The sequence below is a fragment of the Heterodontus francisci genome, chromosome 7, assembly GCF_036365525.1.
Source record: "Heterodontus francisci isolate sHetFra1 chromosome 7, sHetFra1.hap1, whole genome shotgun sequence".
Taxonomy (NCBI): Eukaryota; Metazoa; Chordata; class Chondrichthyes; order Heterodontiformes; family Heterodontidae; genus Heterodontus; species Heterodontus francisci.
The window spans coordinates 105318870-105333692 of record NC_090377.1 but is presented as its reverse complement, the minus strand read 5'-3'; the positions used below and the strand labels follow the sequence as shown (position 1 = coordinate 105333692).

At 45.4% G+C, this 14823-nt stretch overlaps 1 protein-coding gene across 1 annotated transcript in view; it reads right to left on the bottom strand.

Annotated features, from left to right (window-relative positions):
• LOC137372405 (protein unc-80 homolog) overlaps nucleotides 1-14823 on the bottom strand; it is a 500647-nt gene that overhangs the window by 402819 nt on the left and 83005 nt on the right. The window contains exons 8-10 of the mRNA XM_068036292.1: nucleotides 11439-11700; nucleotides 8679-8813; nucleotides 7978-8194 (exon numbers count right to left, since the gene is read on the bottom strand). Of these exons, the coding sequence (XP_067892393.1) occupies nucleotides 7978-8194; nucleotides 8679-8813; nucleotides 11439-11700 (614 nt within the window). The remainder of the gene's footprint in view (nucleotides 1-7977; nucleotides 8195-8678; nucleotides 8814-11438; nucleotides 11701-14823) is intronic.

Below are 14823 nucleotides of genomic sequence, written 5' to 3'. Positions count from 1 at the left end.
GGGTGAAAATTGATAGGAAGGATGTACTGGAATGGCTAGCTGCACTTAGAGTAGATAGGTTGCCTGGTCCGGATGGTTTGCATCTCAGGTTGCTGAAGTAATTAGAGGTGGAGATAGCAGAAGGGCTTTCCATTATCTTTCAATCTTACCTAGCTACAGGGGAGGTGCCACAGGATAGGAAAGTGGCAAATGTGACACCATTGTTCAAGAAAGGTTGTAAGGACAATCCTAGAAACAAGCCAGTCAGTTTAACATCAGTGGTGGGTAAGGTCTTAGGGACAATAATCAGGGAAAAAATTAACAGGCACTTGGAGACATTTGAGTTAATTAAGGAGAGTCAGTATGGATTTGTCAAAGGCAGGTCATGTTTGACTCATCGAATTGAATATTTTGATGAAGTAACAGAAAAGGTTGATGAAGGGAATGCAGTGGATGTTGTCTATATGGATTTTAAGAAATCATTTGACAAAGTACCACATAGAAGGCTGGTGAACAAAATTGAGGCTCACGGAATAAGAGGGCCAGTGACAGCTTGGATAAAAAATTGGTATGAGGACAGAAAACTGCGTGTCATGGTAAATGGTTGTTTTTCAGACAGGTGGATGGTAGACAGTGATGTTCCCCAAAGGTCAGTGCTAGGACCACTGCATTTTTGAATGACTTCGATATTGGAATACAGAGCAAAGTTTCAAAATTTGCTAATGATACCAAATTTGGTAACATGAAAACTGCAGCAGGACATGGATAGGCTAGGAGAATGGGCAGATGGAATTTAATACAGAGAAGTATGAGGTAATGCATTTTGGGAGAAGGGATAGGGAGAGGTAATATATACTTAATGGCACAGTTCTAAAGAGTGTGCAGGGACAGAGAGATCTAGGGGTTCAGGTGCATAGATCTTTGAATTGGCAGGACATACTGAGAGAATAGTTAGCAAAATTAACTTGTGCTTCAAAAATAGAAGTATTGAGTACAAAAACTGAGCAATTATACTGAACCCTGATAAAAGCTCTGGTTAGGTCACAACTAGAGTATTGCATCCAGTTTTGGTCACCGCACTTCAGGAAGGATGTGAGGGTCCTTGAGAGGCTGCAGAGGAGATTTACCAGAATGGTTCTAAGGATGAGGGATTTTAGCTACAAGGTTAGGTTGAAGAAGCTGGGGTTGTTTTCATTAGAGCAAAGCAGGTTGAGGGGAGATCTGACAGAGGTATGCAAGAATATGACAGGTTTAGCTAAGGTAGACAAAGAAAAGCTGTCACCATTAGCTAATGTCAGAAAGATAAGGAGCCACAGATTTAAGATTTTGGGCAAGAAGAACTATTTTATGCAGCATGTGGTAATGATCTGGAACTTGCTGCCTACGAGGGTGGTTGAAGTGGAGGTAATCAATGATTTCAAAAGGAATTGGATAAGCACTTGAAGGAAATAAATTTGCAGGCGCCCACAGGTTACACATGCCTTCTACTGCAAATCAGCTAAAGGGAGGTTGGTAAAGAGTGGAGAGCCTGTCATGGCTTCCCCAGGGAATCACCCTGGCCCCATAAATGGGTCAGTGGTCTTGGACATTGAACAGAGTCGTCACCCTCCTGCCATTGCATGGGCAGAACAGGCCGGGACAAGGCTGCCAATCACAGTTGAGGAGCAACAACCTTTAAAGAAAGGGCTGAACCCCGAGCAGTAGAACTCAGGAGAGGAATGAGGGACAGGAAGGAAATGGAGGCCATATCCTCAGCACAGAATCTACTGCCGAAGGTGGAGCTAGCTGGATATGACCGAGGCCCAGTGCCCTAGGAGACCACAACTCTCCAGGCAGATAGTCACCAACATCTGTGACCTCATCACCGAAGACCTCGCACCTCTGCCAGAAGCCATTAAAGTCACTAAGGCCTTGAAATTCTTCACTTCTGGGCCCTTCCAAGGATCAACTGCAGACCTTAGTGGCATTGTGCAAATGGCTGCACACCACTGCATCTCGTAGGTAACTGATGCCCTCTTACCAGGGCTGGACAGTACATTCATTTTATGACAGACATGGTCTTGCAGGGACAGAGGGCATTGGGTTTTTCCGCCATCACTGGATTCCTCCAGGTGCAGGGAATCATCGATTGCTCCCATGTGGCCATCAAGACACCAGCGACGAGCCAGTCAGCTTCATCAACAGGAAGGACTTCCACTCCCTCAGCGTCTAACTGGTCTGTGACCACAACAAGAGCTTCTTGCATCTGTGTGCTCGCATTCTTGGCCATGACTCCTTCATCCTCCGTCAGCTGCCTCAGATCTTCACTCCAACCCCCAAAGTACGTAGATGGATCCTAGGGGACTAGAGATATCCTTTGAAGACGTGGCTACTCACCCGTCTATGAAGCCCCTGATAGAGGCACAGAGGCGACACAACCAAAGCTACCTGCTCACTAGGACCACCATTAAACAGGCCATCAGGCTTCTGTAGATGCAAATCTGATGCCTGGACAGGTCGGGTGGCACCCTCCAAAGGTGTCTGTTATTGTGGTAGTCTGCTGCATTCTCCATAACATGGCCCTCCAGAGAAGTGTGTACCTTGAGAACGGTAAGGCCCTGGAAGGTGACAGCTCATCAGGGGAGCAGCAGGAGCAGGAGGTGGGAGAAGAGGAAAAGGTGGAGGCAAAGGGAGATGACACTGAACAAAGAAATGCTCCGCTGCACAGAGAGGTGACCAAGCATTGCTTGGGGCACAAAGGGCTGGTGAGGAGATGGTGACATAGTGGTAATGTCATTGAACTAGTAATCCAAAGGCCCAGGCTAATGCCCTAGGGACAGAGATTCAAATCCCACCATGGTTGCTGGTGGAATTTAAATTCAATTAGTTGATAAAAAATCTGGAATTGAAAACTAGTCTCAGTAAAAACCCATCTGGTTCACGAATATCCCACAGGAAAGGAAATTTGCTGTCCTTACCTTGTCTGGCCTACATGTGAGTCCATATCCACAGCAATGTGATGGACTCTTAAGTGCCCTCTGAAATGGCCTAGCAAGTCACTTAGTTGTCAAGGGCAATTAAAGTTGGGCAACAAATGCTGGCTTTGCCAGCGACACCAATATCCCACGAAAGAATTTTTTTAAAAATGAACGTTAGCAGAGATAGGGTAGGCAGTGGCGTAGTGGTATTATCACTGGACTGGCAACCCAGAGACCCAGGGCATTTCTCTGGGGACATGGGGGTTCGAATCCCACCACAGCAGAAGGTGGAATTTGAATTTAATTAATAAATCTGGAATTAAAAGCAAGTCGAATGATGGTCATGAAACCATTGTCGATTGTTGTAAAAACCCATCTGGTTCACTAATGTTCTTTAGGGAAGGAAATCTGCTGTCCTTACCTGATCTGGCCTACATGTGACTCCAGACCCACAGCAATGTGGTTAACTCTTACATGCCCTCTGAAATGGCCTCGCAAGCCACTCAGTTGTACCTAACCGCTACGAAGTCAATAAAAAGGAATGAAACCGGACGGACCACCCGGCATTGACCTAGCACCGGAAGCAACGACGACAAACCCAGCCCTGTCGACCCTGCAAAGTCCTCCTTACTAACATCTAGGGGCTTGTGCCAAAGTTGGGAGAGCTGTCCCACAGACTAGTCAAGCAACAGCCTGACATGGTGATACTCACGGAATCATACCTTACAGACAACGTCCCAGACACTTCCATCACCATCCCTGGGTATGTCCTGTCCCACCGGCAGGACAGACCTACCAGAAGTGGTGGCACAGTGGTATACAGTAGGGAGGCAGTTGCCTTGGGAGTCCTCAACATCGACTCCAGACCCCATGATGTCTCATGTCATCAGGTCAAACACGGGCAAGGTAACCTCCTACTGATAATCACCTACCGCCCTCCCTCAGCTGATGACTCAGTACTCCTCCATGTTGAACACCACTTGGAGGAAGCACTGAGGGTGGCAAGGGCACAAAATGTACTCTGGGTGGGGGACTTCAATGTCCATCACCAAGAGTGGCTCGGTAGCACTGACTGAGCTGGCCGAGTCCTAAAAGACATAGCTGCTAGACTGGGTCTGCGGCAGGTGGTAAGAGAACCAACACGAGCGAAAAACATACTTGACCTCGTCCTCACCAATCTGCCTGCTGCAGATGCTTCTGTCCATGACTGTATTGGTAGGAGTGACTACCGCACAGTCCTTGTGGAGACGAAGTCCCGCCTTCACATTGAGGATACCGCCCATCGTGTTGTGTGGCACTATCACCGTGCTAAATGGGATAGATTTCAAACAGATCTAGCAATGCAAATCTGGGCATCCATGAGGCGCTGTGGGCCATCAGCAGCAGTAGAATTGTACTCAACCACAATCTGTAACCTCATGGCCTGGCATATCCCCCACTCTACCATTACCATCAAGCCAGGAGACTAACCCTGGTTCAATGAAGAGTGCAGGAAGGCATGCCAGGAGCAGCACCAGGCATACCTCAGAATGAGGTGTCAACCTGGTGAAGCTACAACACAGGACTATCTGCGTGCCAAACTGCAAAAGCAGCATGTGATAGACAGAGCTAGGCGATCCCATAACTAATGGATCAGATCAAAGCTCTGCAGTCCTGCCACATCCAGTCGTGAACGGTGGTGGAGAATTAAACAACTAACTGGAGGAGGTGGCTGCACTAATATCCCCATCCTCAATGATGGGGGAGCCCAGCACATCAGTGCGAAAGATAAGACTGAAGCATTTGCAACAATCTTCATCCAGAAGTGCCGAGTTGATGCTCCATCTCGGCCTCCTCCTGAAGTCCCCAGCATCACAGATGCCAGACTTCAGCCAATTCGATTCACTCCACGTGATATCAAGAAACAACTGAAGGCACTGGATACTGAAAAAGCTATGTGCCCTGACAATATTCCAGCAATAGTACTGAAAACCTGTGCTCCAGAATTTGCCGCGCCCCTAGCCAAGCTGTTCCAGTACAGCTACAACACTGGCATCTACCCTGCAATGTGGAAAATTGTCCAGGTATGTCCTGTACACAAAATGCAGGACAAGTCCAACCCAGCCAATTACTGCCCCATCAGTCTACTCTCAATCATCAGTAAAGTGATGGAAGGTGTCATCAAAAGTGCCATCAAGCGGCACTTGCTTAGCAATAACCTGCTCAGTGATGCTCAGTTTGGGTTCCGCCAGGGCCACTCAGCTCCTGACCTCATTACAGCCTTGGTTCAAATATGGACAAAAGAGCTGAACTCAAGAGGTGAGGTGAGAGTGACTGCCCTTGACATCAAGGCAACATTTGACAGAGTATGGCATCAAGGGGCTCCAGCAAAACTGAGGTCAATGGGAATCAGGGGGAAAACCCTCTGCTGGCTGGAGTCATACCTAGCGCAAAGGAAGATGGTTGTGGTTGTTGGAGGTCAATCATCTGAGCTCCAGGACATCACTACAGGAGTTCCTCAGGGTGGGGTCCTCGGCCCCACCATCTTCAGCCGATTCATCAATGACCTTCCTTCAATCATAAGGTCAGAAGTGGGGATGTTCGCTGATGATTGCACAATGTTCAGCACCATTCGTGACTCCTCAGATACTGAAGCAGTCTGTGTAGAAATGCAACAAGATCTGGACAATATCCAGGCTTGGGCTGATAAGTGGCAAGTAACATTCGCGCCATACAAGTGCCAGGCAATGACCATCTCCAACAAGAGAGAATCTAACCATCTCCCCTTGACATTCAACAGCATTACCATCGCTGAATCCCCCACTATCAACATCCTAGGGGCTACCATTGACCAGAAACTGAACTGGAGTAGCCATATAAATACCGTGGCTACAAGAGCAGGTCAGGGGCTAGGAATCCCGAGGCGAGTAACTCACCTCCTGACTCCCCAAAGCCTCTTCACCATGTACAAGGCACAAGTCAGGAGTGTGATGGAATACTCTCCACTTGCCTGGATGGGTGCAGCTCCAACAACACTCAAGAAGCTCGACACCATCCAGGACAAAGCAGCCTGCTTGATTGGCACCCCATCTACAAACATTCACTCCCTCCACCACCGATGCACAATTGCAGCAGTATGTACCATCTACAAGATGCACTGCAGCAACGCACCAAGGCTCCTTAGACAGCACCTTCCAAACCCGCGACCTCTACCAACTAGAAGGACAAGGGCAGAAAATACATGGGAACACCACCACCTGCAAGTTCCCCTCCAAGTCACACACCATCCTGACTTGGAACTATATCGCCGTTCCTTCACTGTCGCTGGGTCAAAATCCTGGAACTCCCTAACAGCACTGTGGGTATACCTACCCCAAATGGACTACAGCGGTTCAAGAAGGCAGCTCACCACCACCTTCTCAAGGGCAATTAGGGATGGGCAATAAATGCTGGCCTGGCCAGTGACGCCCACATCCCATGAATGAATAAAAAAAAAGGAGTATATCTCATCCTGCTGTTCAAGGTACAGCCTTCTTTCCAGTGACTCCTGAGGCCCTGCACCTGGACCCAGAGGAGCAAGGCAGTGTCTGTCCTCCATCCTCTGAGGGGAACTCACCACAGCTCCCTCTGCCTCTGGCACCTTCTCTTGCACACTAGTGCCCTGATCATCACCCTGTGACACCCTATCTACATGTGCGTGAGGACCCACTGAGGTGAGAGTATCTGCACTGATGGACGGTGTGCTCATAAGGTGTTATGGTGCTTTTTCATCTTCGTGCAGCTTAGGTAGAAGGGGAGGATGTCCTGGGTTGGACGTCTGCACCTGTGGGAGACACAAGAAGAGATGATGAGAGTTAGCCTCGGAGAGTAGAAACCTCTGCAGTGCTGAGGCTACCCAATGTTACTCAGTGCGTGACATGCTTCCGGACGGGGTGGAATGCACTGCAGTCCCTGAGTGAACAATTTGCCCTCTCTAATCTCCAGGTCCACCAGAAGCTCCTGTTTTGCAAGGCCCAACTGCCTTCTCGACCACTATCCTGGCTATCTCCATTGCTATTTACTCCATGGGGGATATTCGATAGAAGAACACCCCTCCTCCCGTTCGGGTCCTCTCCCTCACATTGTGCGTGCGTTTCTCCTGCAAGGACAAAAGATAGCAAGATAAGGCAGTGCTGTCCTCTTATGGGCAATGTCCTCTGCCCCTCTACATTAGGAGCTGCATGTCTCAGTGATGACAGGTCCTTAGTAGCTCTCTGGCTGTGAGCCATTCTGAGGGGTCAGTAAGTGGCCTGAGCACACACCCCTCCCATGTTCAGGAGCAGCATGTGCCCGTGGCTCCTCAAGTGGTGTGTGTGCTGGAGGGCGCAAGCCCTGAGATCTATAAGGAGTGTTGGGGGTTGCACCCACCTAGCCAGAAAGTATGAGGTCGTTGAACCTTTCTCCGTACTGGTTCCAAGTTCTCCTCGTCTCACTTCTGCCACTGATGGCGGCAGCAATCTGGAGCCAGGCCTATTTGGTCTCAGCTCGTGGCCTCCTCCTGCCACCCTCCAGGATAAGGGCCTCCCTCTTCCCCTGCATGGCTTCCAACATGAGATCCAGGTCTGCATCAATGAACTGAGCGGCAACCCTGCCCTCGGTGCCAGGCCTCCATCTCTCTTCTCTCATTTCACTTCCCTTTGGAGTAGTGGAAGGCTTCTTCAGGATAGCCAGCAGTCTCAGTTAAGATGGCTGTGGAGGTCTAAATCAGTTTCCCACTTGGCCTGCCTCCATTCCCCTCCCCACTGGCTCCAGATGGACAGGAAACCCATCTCCATATCAATTAAGGGTTCACCCATGTGCAAATCATGACTTTAATCAATTTCCCACCAGAGTCGGTTTCTGACTCAAAAATAAACACGGCTCCTGTTTCCCACTTCCTTGGCAAAAGTCCAACCCTCTGACTATATGACCCAATAAGATAATTTAAATATTTTATGGAAGGAAACTGTAATGCAAAAGAACTAGTCACATTACAGCAACATTAATTTACAGTAAGCAACTGCATTTACTATTCTTGGCTCACCCAGTATTGTAGCTTGCCATCCACCTCTCTCCAAACCACGCCTTTCTTCTCCAGTTCCAGAAAAGCTCCCAAATGAAAATGTGCTTCGAGTTGGTGACACATCTAAATGATCCTCATGAAGGAGAAATGGCATTCCCATGCGTCGCTGCCTCTTTTTACCCGGGTGATGGAATGGGATTGAGCCTTTACGTTCACGCTCCTCTTTGCGACTCTTGAACTGTACACCAGTAAGATAATCAATTTTATTATTGAATAATACATTTCATGAGGGTCACAAACTAATCTTTTACATTAACATTTAGGCCGCAGTAGTTTAAGTTGTGAACTTATGACCTAGCTTTTCCAACTGACATTACTTTAACGCATGCATTAACTCATTTATTTAGTTCAGTTACTGCCAGAGTAAAATAACTATGATCAGAAAATCTAAGCTTATGGCTCCATAAACAAATATTAAACAAATAAAATCAATTCCAATACTGCAGACTTCGGCCCAATTAGTGTACTATCGGCACTCAGCAGTACTGGCAATTATTTCTTATATACTAATGGTCCTGTTCTAAAGTGTATAACGGAGAATGGGAACATAAAGAGTAAATATCAATGATAGGTGTACAGGGAATATTGATTAAATCAGTAATACTGCTTTTAAAATGTATTTTTTGTCTGGCTTAATAAATATTTATGAAAGATTTTGCCACCTTTTTGAAGATGTTCATTCCTAGATCAGTAGACAGGTCAGGAACAGCTTGTCGTCTCTGGTTTGTCACGGACACTTTGGAAAATGTTTCGGAACTGAGGGATTTTTCTTCTTCGTTGCACTTCATAGTAAGATCCTTGCAAATGCAGTGTAAACAATAAATGGGTCAAAATATTTCAGGAAAAAGCTTTTACACCTTTTTATTTATTCACATGCATGGGAGTGAAATTGGTCACAGCAATAGCACAAAATAATGACTGTGAATCATCAGCCTATTTTACACTCCATCCAATTTTCTTTTCCACTGATTTTACACAACATTCAATAAGCCAAAGCACATGAAGATATTACAACGTACGCCAACGCCGCTCTTTATACCTACCTGCTGGTATGATATCAACTGTACATGCCAACAGACAATAAGCTTGTAAATAATTATACTATATAACTGCCAATCAGGTTATGCTGGCTACACACAAACCTTTTCTCCAAACCTTGCAACATGATTGCACATCTTCAGCCATGTATGACAAAATAGGTGCATTTGTAAGGTAGTGTCCCAGGTTTCAGAGGAAAGTAAACTGTTGTCAGTGTGCATTGAATAACATTGCCTGAGGAGTTTTGATTCAAGGATATAGGTCATTCACAGGCTAGTAAAAGCAGTTCACAGAAGAAACTTGCAAGTCACAGTGAACAGTCCTGACCAACAAGGTATTTTTTTCTTTGTGTATCCAGATACTAATCCATACATAAAGCCTCCAGAAAGGTAATATTTTATTTCACCCTCTGCTCTGTTTTCTGTTTATATAGCTCATTCTGCAACAAGCATGCAAATGGAGACATATGAGTTTGGAAGGAAAGAAAAGATAAATATTTCATCCACATTGCACTTAGAATTGTGAAAGGGAAATGGAACATCTCCTGATGGCCCAAGCAGTAAATGCACATTCCAGGGTTGGCCTAGGAGTCTGCTGAGTCAACAAATATCTGCTAGGATGGCGTGGTATATTACCACTCGCCTTAGCATATCCAGGTTAGGTGCAAGGTGAAAAAGAAAAATCAGCCAGGGCTTCCATTCCAGATTGCTATCCAGGAACCTTGACTGAAAATACTATGTATGGACCTGAGTATGAATCCAGTTTGGCTGCGATGCCCCCAACTCCCCTTCCCCCCACCCTCCGACCCCCTTCATGCTCATACGGTCTTTTGATACACAGGGGAGAATCTTCCACTGAAGGTACACTGGATCTGCAGTGCAACTCAAGAGGGCATGAGCAGGAAGTCATTCCAGATCATCTGGGCTGACACTCCAGTGCAGTACTGAAGGAATGCTGCACTGTTGGAGGTGCCATTTTTCAAATAAGCCATTAAATCAAGGTCCCGTCTGTCCCCTCAGGTGGACATAAGAGATCCCATGGCACTATTCCAAGGGAGTTCGCCCCACTATCCTAGCCAATATTTATCCCCCAACAAATGTCACCAACAAATCAATGATTTGGCCATTATCACATTGCTGTATGTGGTATCATGCAATGTGTAAATTAGCTGTAATATTTCCTGCATTACACAGTGATGATACTTCAAAATACTCCATTAGCCTTAAGGCACTTTGGGACGTCCTTAGGTTGTGAAAGGTGCTATACAAATGCATGTTCTTTCTTTTATTTATTTGTACACTAGCAACGCTGGATGATAGGAATATTTACACTACTAGTGTCCAGCGTTGCTATGGCATATGGCGAGGGGATTTAAATTTTAATTGTTTCTACAGAGTTGAATTCCTTGCAGAATGATGAATTCCAATTCCTCAATCCCACAAAAGTTTACATTTTAAACAAAATTTAAAAACCTCCTCTTCAGCTGTCCCAGAAGCAGTTTGCCTTCATGCGCTGTGGAAGATGCCTGAGGCTTGCTTCAGTCAAGTTCAGCTCGCTGATGGAGATGGAATTGCGTCAGCAGCCTTCCTAAACAATATGGCAATTACTCTTACCACAGAAAATTGGTTGGAGTCAGGCATGGGCCACTAGGGTGAATGGAACTTCTAGCTGCTGAGGAAATACCAAGATTCCATCAAAGTAGAAAATTCTGAATTTAATGTATAGATTTAAACATGAAATAAGGTTAAGGTACTGACAGGTGGCTAGTATTATAGAACCACAGTTATGAATTGTTGCTTTCAGGTGAGCACAAAACTGAAAAGTGGAGAAAATCTGTGGAGAAAAATGCAAAATCAATCATTTTAATTGTTTCTACAGATTTACACATTTAATCCTTAAGGCATGGAACCTGTGCACAATATACCTATCATGGTGCAATTCCCCCAAAAAAGGGAAAATAGGATTCCTGTACACCTGGTGGGGTGCTCTACCCAATGCAGCAAGCCTTCTTCTAAAATCAGTCATGAACCTCAATGGAACTGGTCTAAGAAGGGAAAGAAATACTAATTTGGATGTTAAATGAAATTTAAACTTGCGCCAGATGTCACTTCTTGCCATGATGTATTGCAACTGGTTTCCTGTGGTAAACCAAAGTGTGTGTATATGTGCTAAGGTTATCTTTGTAAATATTTACTTCAATATTAATCAGACATGTTAATTACTTTGCCACAACTGACAACTTGAAATATTGATCTATCTTTTTAACTCAGTATACTAACTTCTTGTGAGATTCTATTTTACAAATTATTTTTTGTAACACAAATCCACTTTGATGTAGAGATGAATCATTAGAAAGCAGAGACCTGAATTTGATCTTTCCATACCTGTGTTTTATGGGTGTTAACCAGAGAAGGAGCTGCAGCTACCATGGAACTACTGCGTGGTCTGGGTAAGTGGGTTATTTCAGGTTCAGACGGCCTATCAGGCTTCTCCTCCAGAATCTGTCGAAGTCTTTGTAAATAATACATCAATGCCCAGTGGATACCTTCTTCAGACCAGTGGGGCTGCAGCAGACAGCGCAATACTGCAATATCAAAATAGGTGGCATACCGAGACTTTTGACTCAGTGGTATGGTTATTGAAGTTCTGTAACAGATATAGTTTGTATTTTATTAAAATAGAGAATAGGTGAGAAAAAACGCTTTCCAATCATATTCAAAATTACTTGCACATTAATGTGTAAATCTCTGGAACGTTCATCCAAGTCCATGGACTAGAGCAATTATTTTATAACTGACAAATTCCAGCAGCCCTTTCGACATTCATTTTCTATACCAGACACAAGATGAGTAAAACGATTGTGAATTCAAGTCCCACTTCAGGAATTGAGCACAAAATCTAGGCTGACACTCCACTGCAGTACTGAGTTAGTGTTACACTGTCGGATGAGATGTTAAACCAAGGCCCTGTCTGCCCTCCCAGGTGGATGTAAAAGATACCATGGCATTTCAAAAAAGGGCAGAAGAAATACTCCTAGTGGCCATGTCAATATTTATTCCTCAATCAACATCACAGAAACAAATTATCTGGTCGTTATCACACTGTTACTTGTGGGAGCTTGCCATGAGCAAATTGGCTGCCATGTTTAATACATTACAACAGTACTGACACTTCAAAAAGTACTGTATTGGCTGTAAAACACTTTGGGACATCAGGCAGACCTGAAAGGTGCTATGTCAATGTAAGTCTTTTTTTGTAACATAGAAACATGGTGCACAGAGGTCTGAGAGAGACAGATAAAATAATAGTTAGGTGGATCATAGAAAATACAAAGAGGTCTGAGTTAGGTTTAGGGTGTATGTGTGTAAATGTACAAAGTGTGGTTAATAAGTAGGTGAGCTGCAGGCACAATCAGCCACATGGGAATATACTGTACTGGCTCAAAAAGGGGAGGATTGAATGTTTAATATTCCTGGGCACAAGGTATTGAGGAAAGATAGAGCAGGGAAAAAAGTATGGTAACAGTTCTGCTTAAAGAAAACATTACAGTGCGAGAAAGAGGTCAAAGACAGAATTTATTTGTTTGGAGTTAACAAACACCAGAGGAGCTATTACGTTACTTGGTGTACCTTATTAGACCACCAAATAGTGGGAAAGAAATACAGCACCAGATTTGCAGGGAAATAACTGAGAGGTGCATGAACTATACAGCAGTGATAATGGAAGGCTTTAACTATCCCAAAATTGAATGGGGCAGTGATTGTGTTAAGGGCAGAGTGGAAAAGGAATTTCTGAAGCGTGTGCAGGAGAACTTTCTTGATCAATATGTTTCTTTCCCAACAAGGAAGGAAGCATTGCTGGATCTAGTCCTGGGGAATGAAGTGGAGCAAGTGGAGAACTGTCACAGTGGGAAAGCATCTTGGGAATAGTGATCATAGTATTGTAAGGTTTAGATTAGTTATGGAAAAGGACAAGCAGGAATCTAGAATAAAATATATTTAACTGGAGGAGGGCTAATTTCAGTGAGTTGAGAACTGGTCTGCCCTGGTAGACTTGAATCAAAAACTGGCAGACAGAAATGTCATGCAGCAATGGGTGACTATTGGAGAGGAGATGGTTTGGGTACAGTCTAAGTACATTCCCACAAGGAGAAAAGAGAGGTCAACCAAAGCCAGAGCTCCCTGGATGATGAAAGAGTTAGAGAGTAGGATGAAGCAGAAAAAAGGGGGCATATGGCAATGTCAGTTTGATAATCTAAGAGAGAATCACATTGACTATAAAAAGTAGAGGAGTGAAAAAGGAAATAAGAGGAGCAAAGCGACAGTATGCAAATAGATTAGGGCAGCTAATAATGGAATCCAGTAAAACAGCTGTTAGAGGTGCGGTGGGACCGATGAGGAACAAAAATGGAGATCTCTTGGTGGAGGCAGAAGGCATGGCTGGGATACTGAGTTTACCGAGGAAAGGACTTTGCTAAGGCAATGGTAAACGAGGAGGTTGTCATGATGTGGGATCAGATAAAAATAAAGAGCGGATACTAGAAAGACTGGAAGTACTTAAATGTGGATAAATCATCCAGTCTGGACGAGATGGATTCTAGATTACTGAGGAAAGTAAGGATAAAATTTGCAAAGGTGCTGGCCACAATCTTCTAACCGTCCTTAAATACAGGGGTGGTGCCATAGGACTGGAGGGTTACAAATGTTGGGTCCTTGTTCAAAAGTAAGGAGAAGGATAATCCTGGCAATTATGGGCCAGTCAAAGAACAATACAGCACAGGAACAGGCTATTCGGCCCTCCAAGCCTGCGCCGTGGTGGGGAAGCTGTTAGAATCAATGGGCTCAACTTTATTATCCTGCCGCCGGGAGGGGCAGCGGGTGGTGACAGTCCTACCTGTGACGTTAGCAGCTGCATCACCGCTATTACATAAGCCATCCTCCCCAAACGCGTGGCGGAGGCGGCACTGGTGACATTGTTCATGGGGTCACCTGATGTTGGAACAGGTGCTGGCGCCATCTTTAAAAGGCTGCCAGCTCTGCATTTACTCCTTTCTGTGATCTTTCAGCATCAGGTTCCTGAGGCTAAAAGTCTGTGCTCTTCAAAACGTTACTTTATCTTCAAGCAGCAACCCCCCCGGGCATCATTATAACAATGGCAGACGTACGATCGAGCGTGACCCCACGCTTCAGTGATGCCTCCCTGCTGATTCTCCTCCAGGCTTCAAGGGAAAGGCGGGAGGTTTTTTCCTCAGCGATGGCAAGAAGAAGTCCTCCCGCCTGACCAAGCAAGCCTGGATGGAGATCACAGAGGAGGCTAGCAGCCGTGGGGTCACCTGTTGCAACTGAGTGCAGTGCAGGAAGAGGATCAATGACCTCCTATGCTCAGCCAAGGTAGGTTGTGTAGTTCCCGATAGCTTGTTTTGATCTGCGTGCCCACAAGCGGGATAGGAAGGTCATAGCATAATGATAGCAGATGACTGACTGCATAAGTGAGATCAGTCTCCCTCGTTTCTAACTCAGTCCAATTGAGACCCATGGCAGGTAGAGTCAGTATGAGAGATGAGATATTCCCCAGGTGCTGATGACGGGCCCATGTTAGTATTTAAGTGATTTAGATATGTTTGGAACTTGACAATAGCTGCATCCTTGATCTTTCAGGAGATGAGGAGTCACAACAGAAGGGAGGTGTCCATGACAATTGGCGGGGTGTCTGACCTACGGCTTTTGTTTCACACTGAAGAGGAGGCGCTAGAGTTAGCCAGAAGCCAAG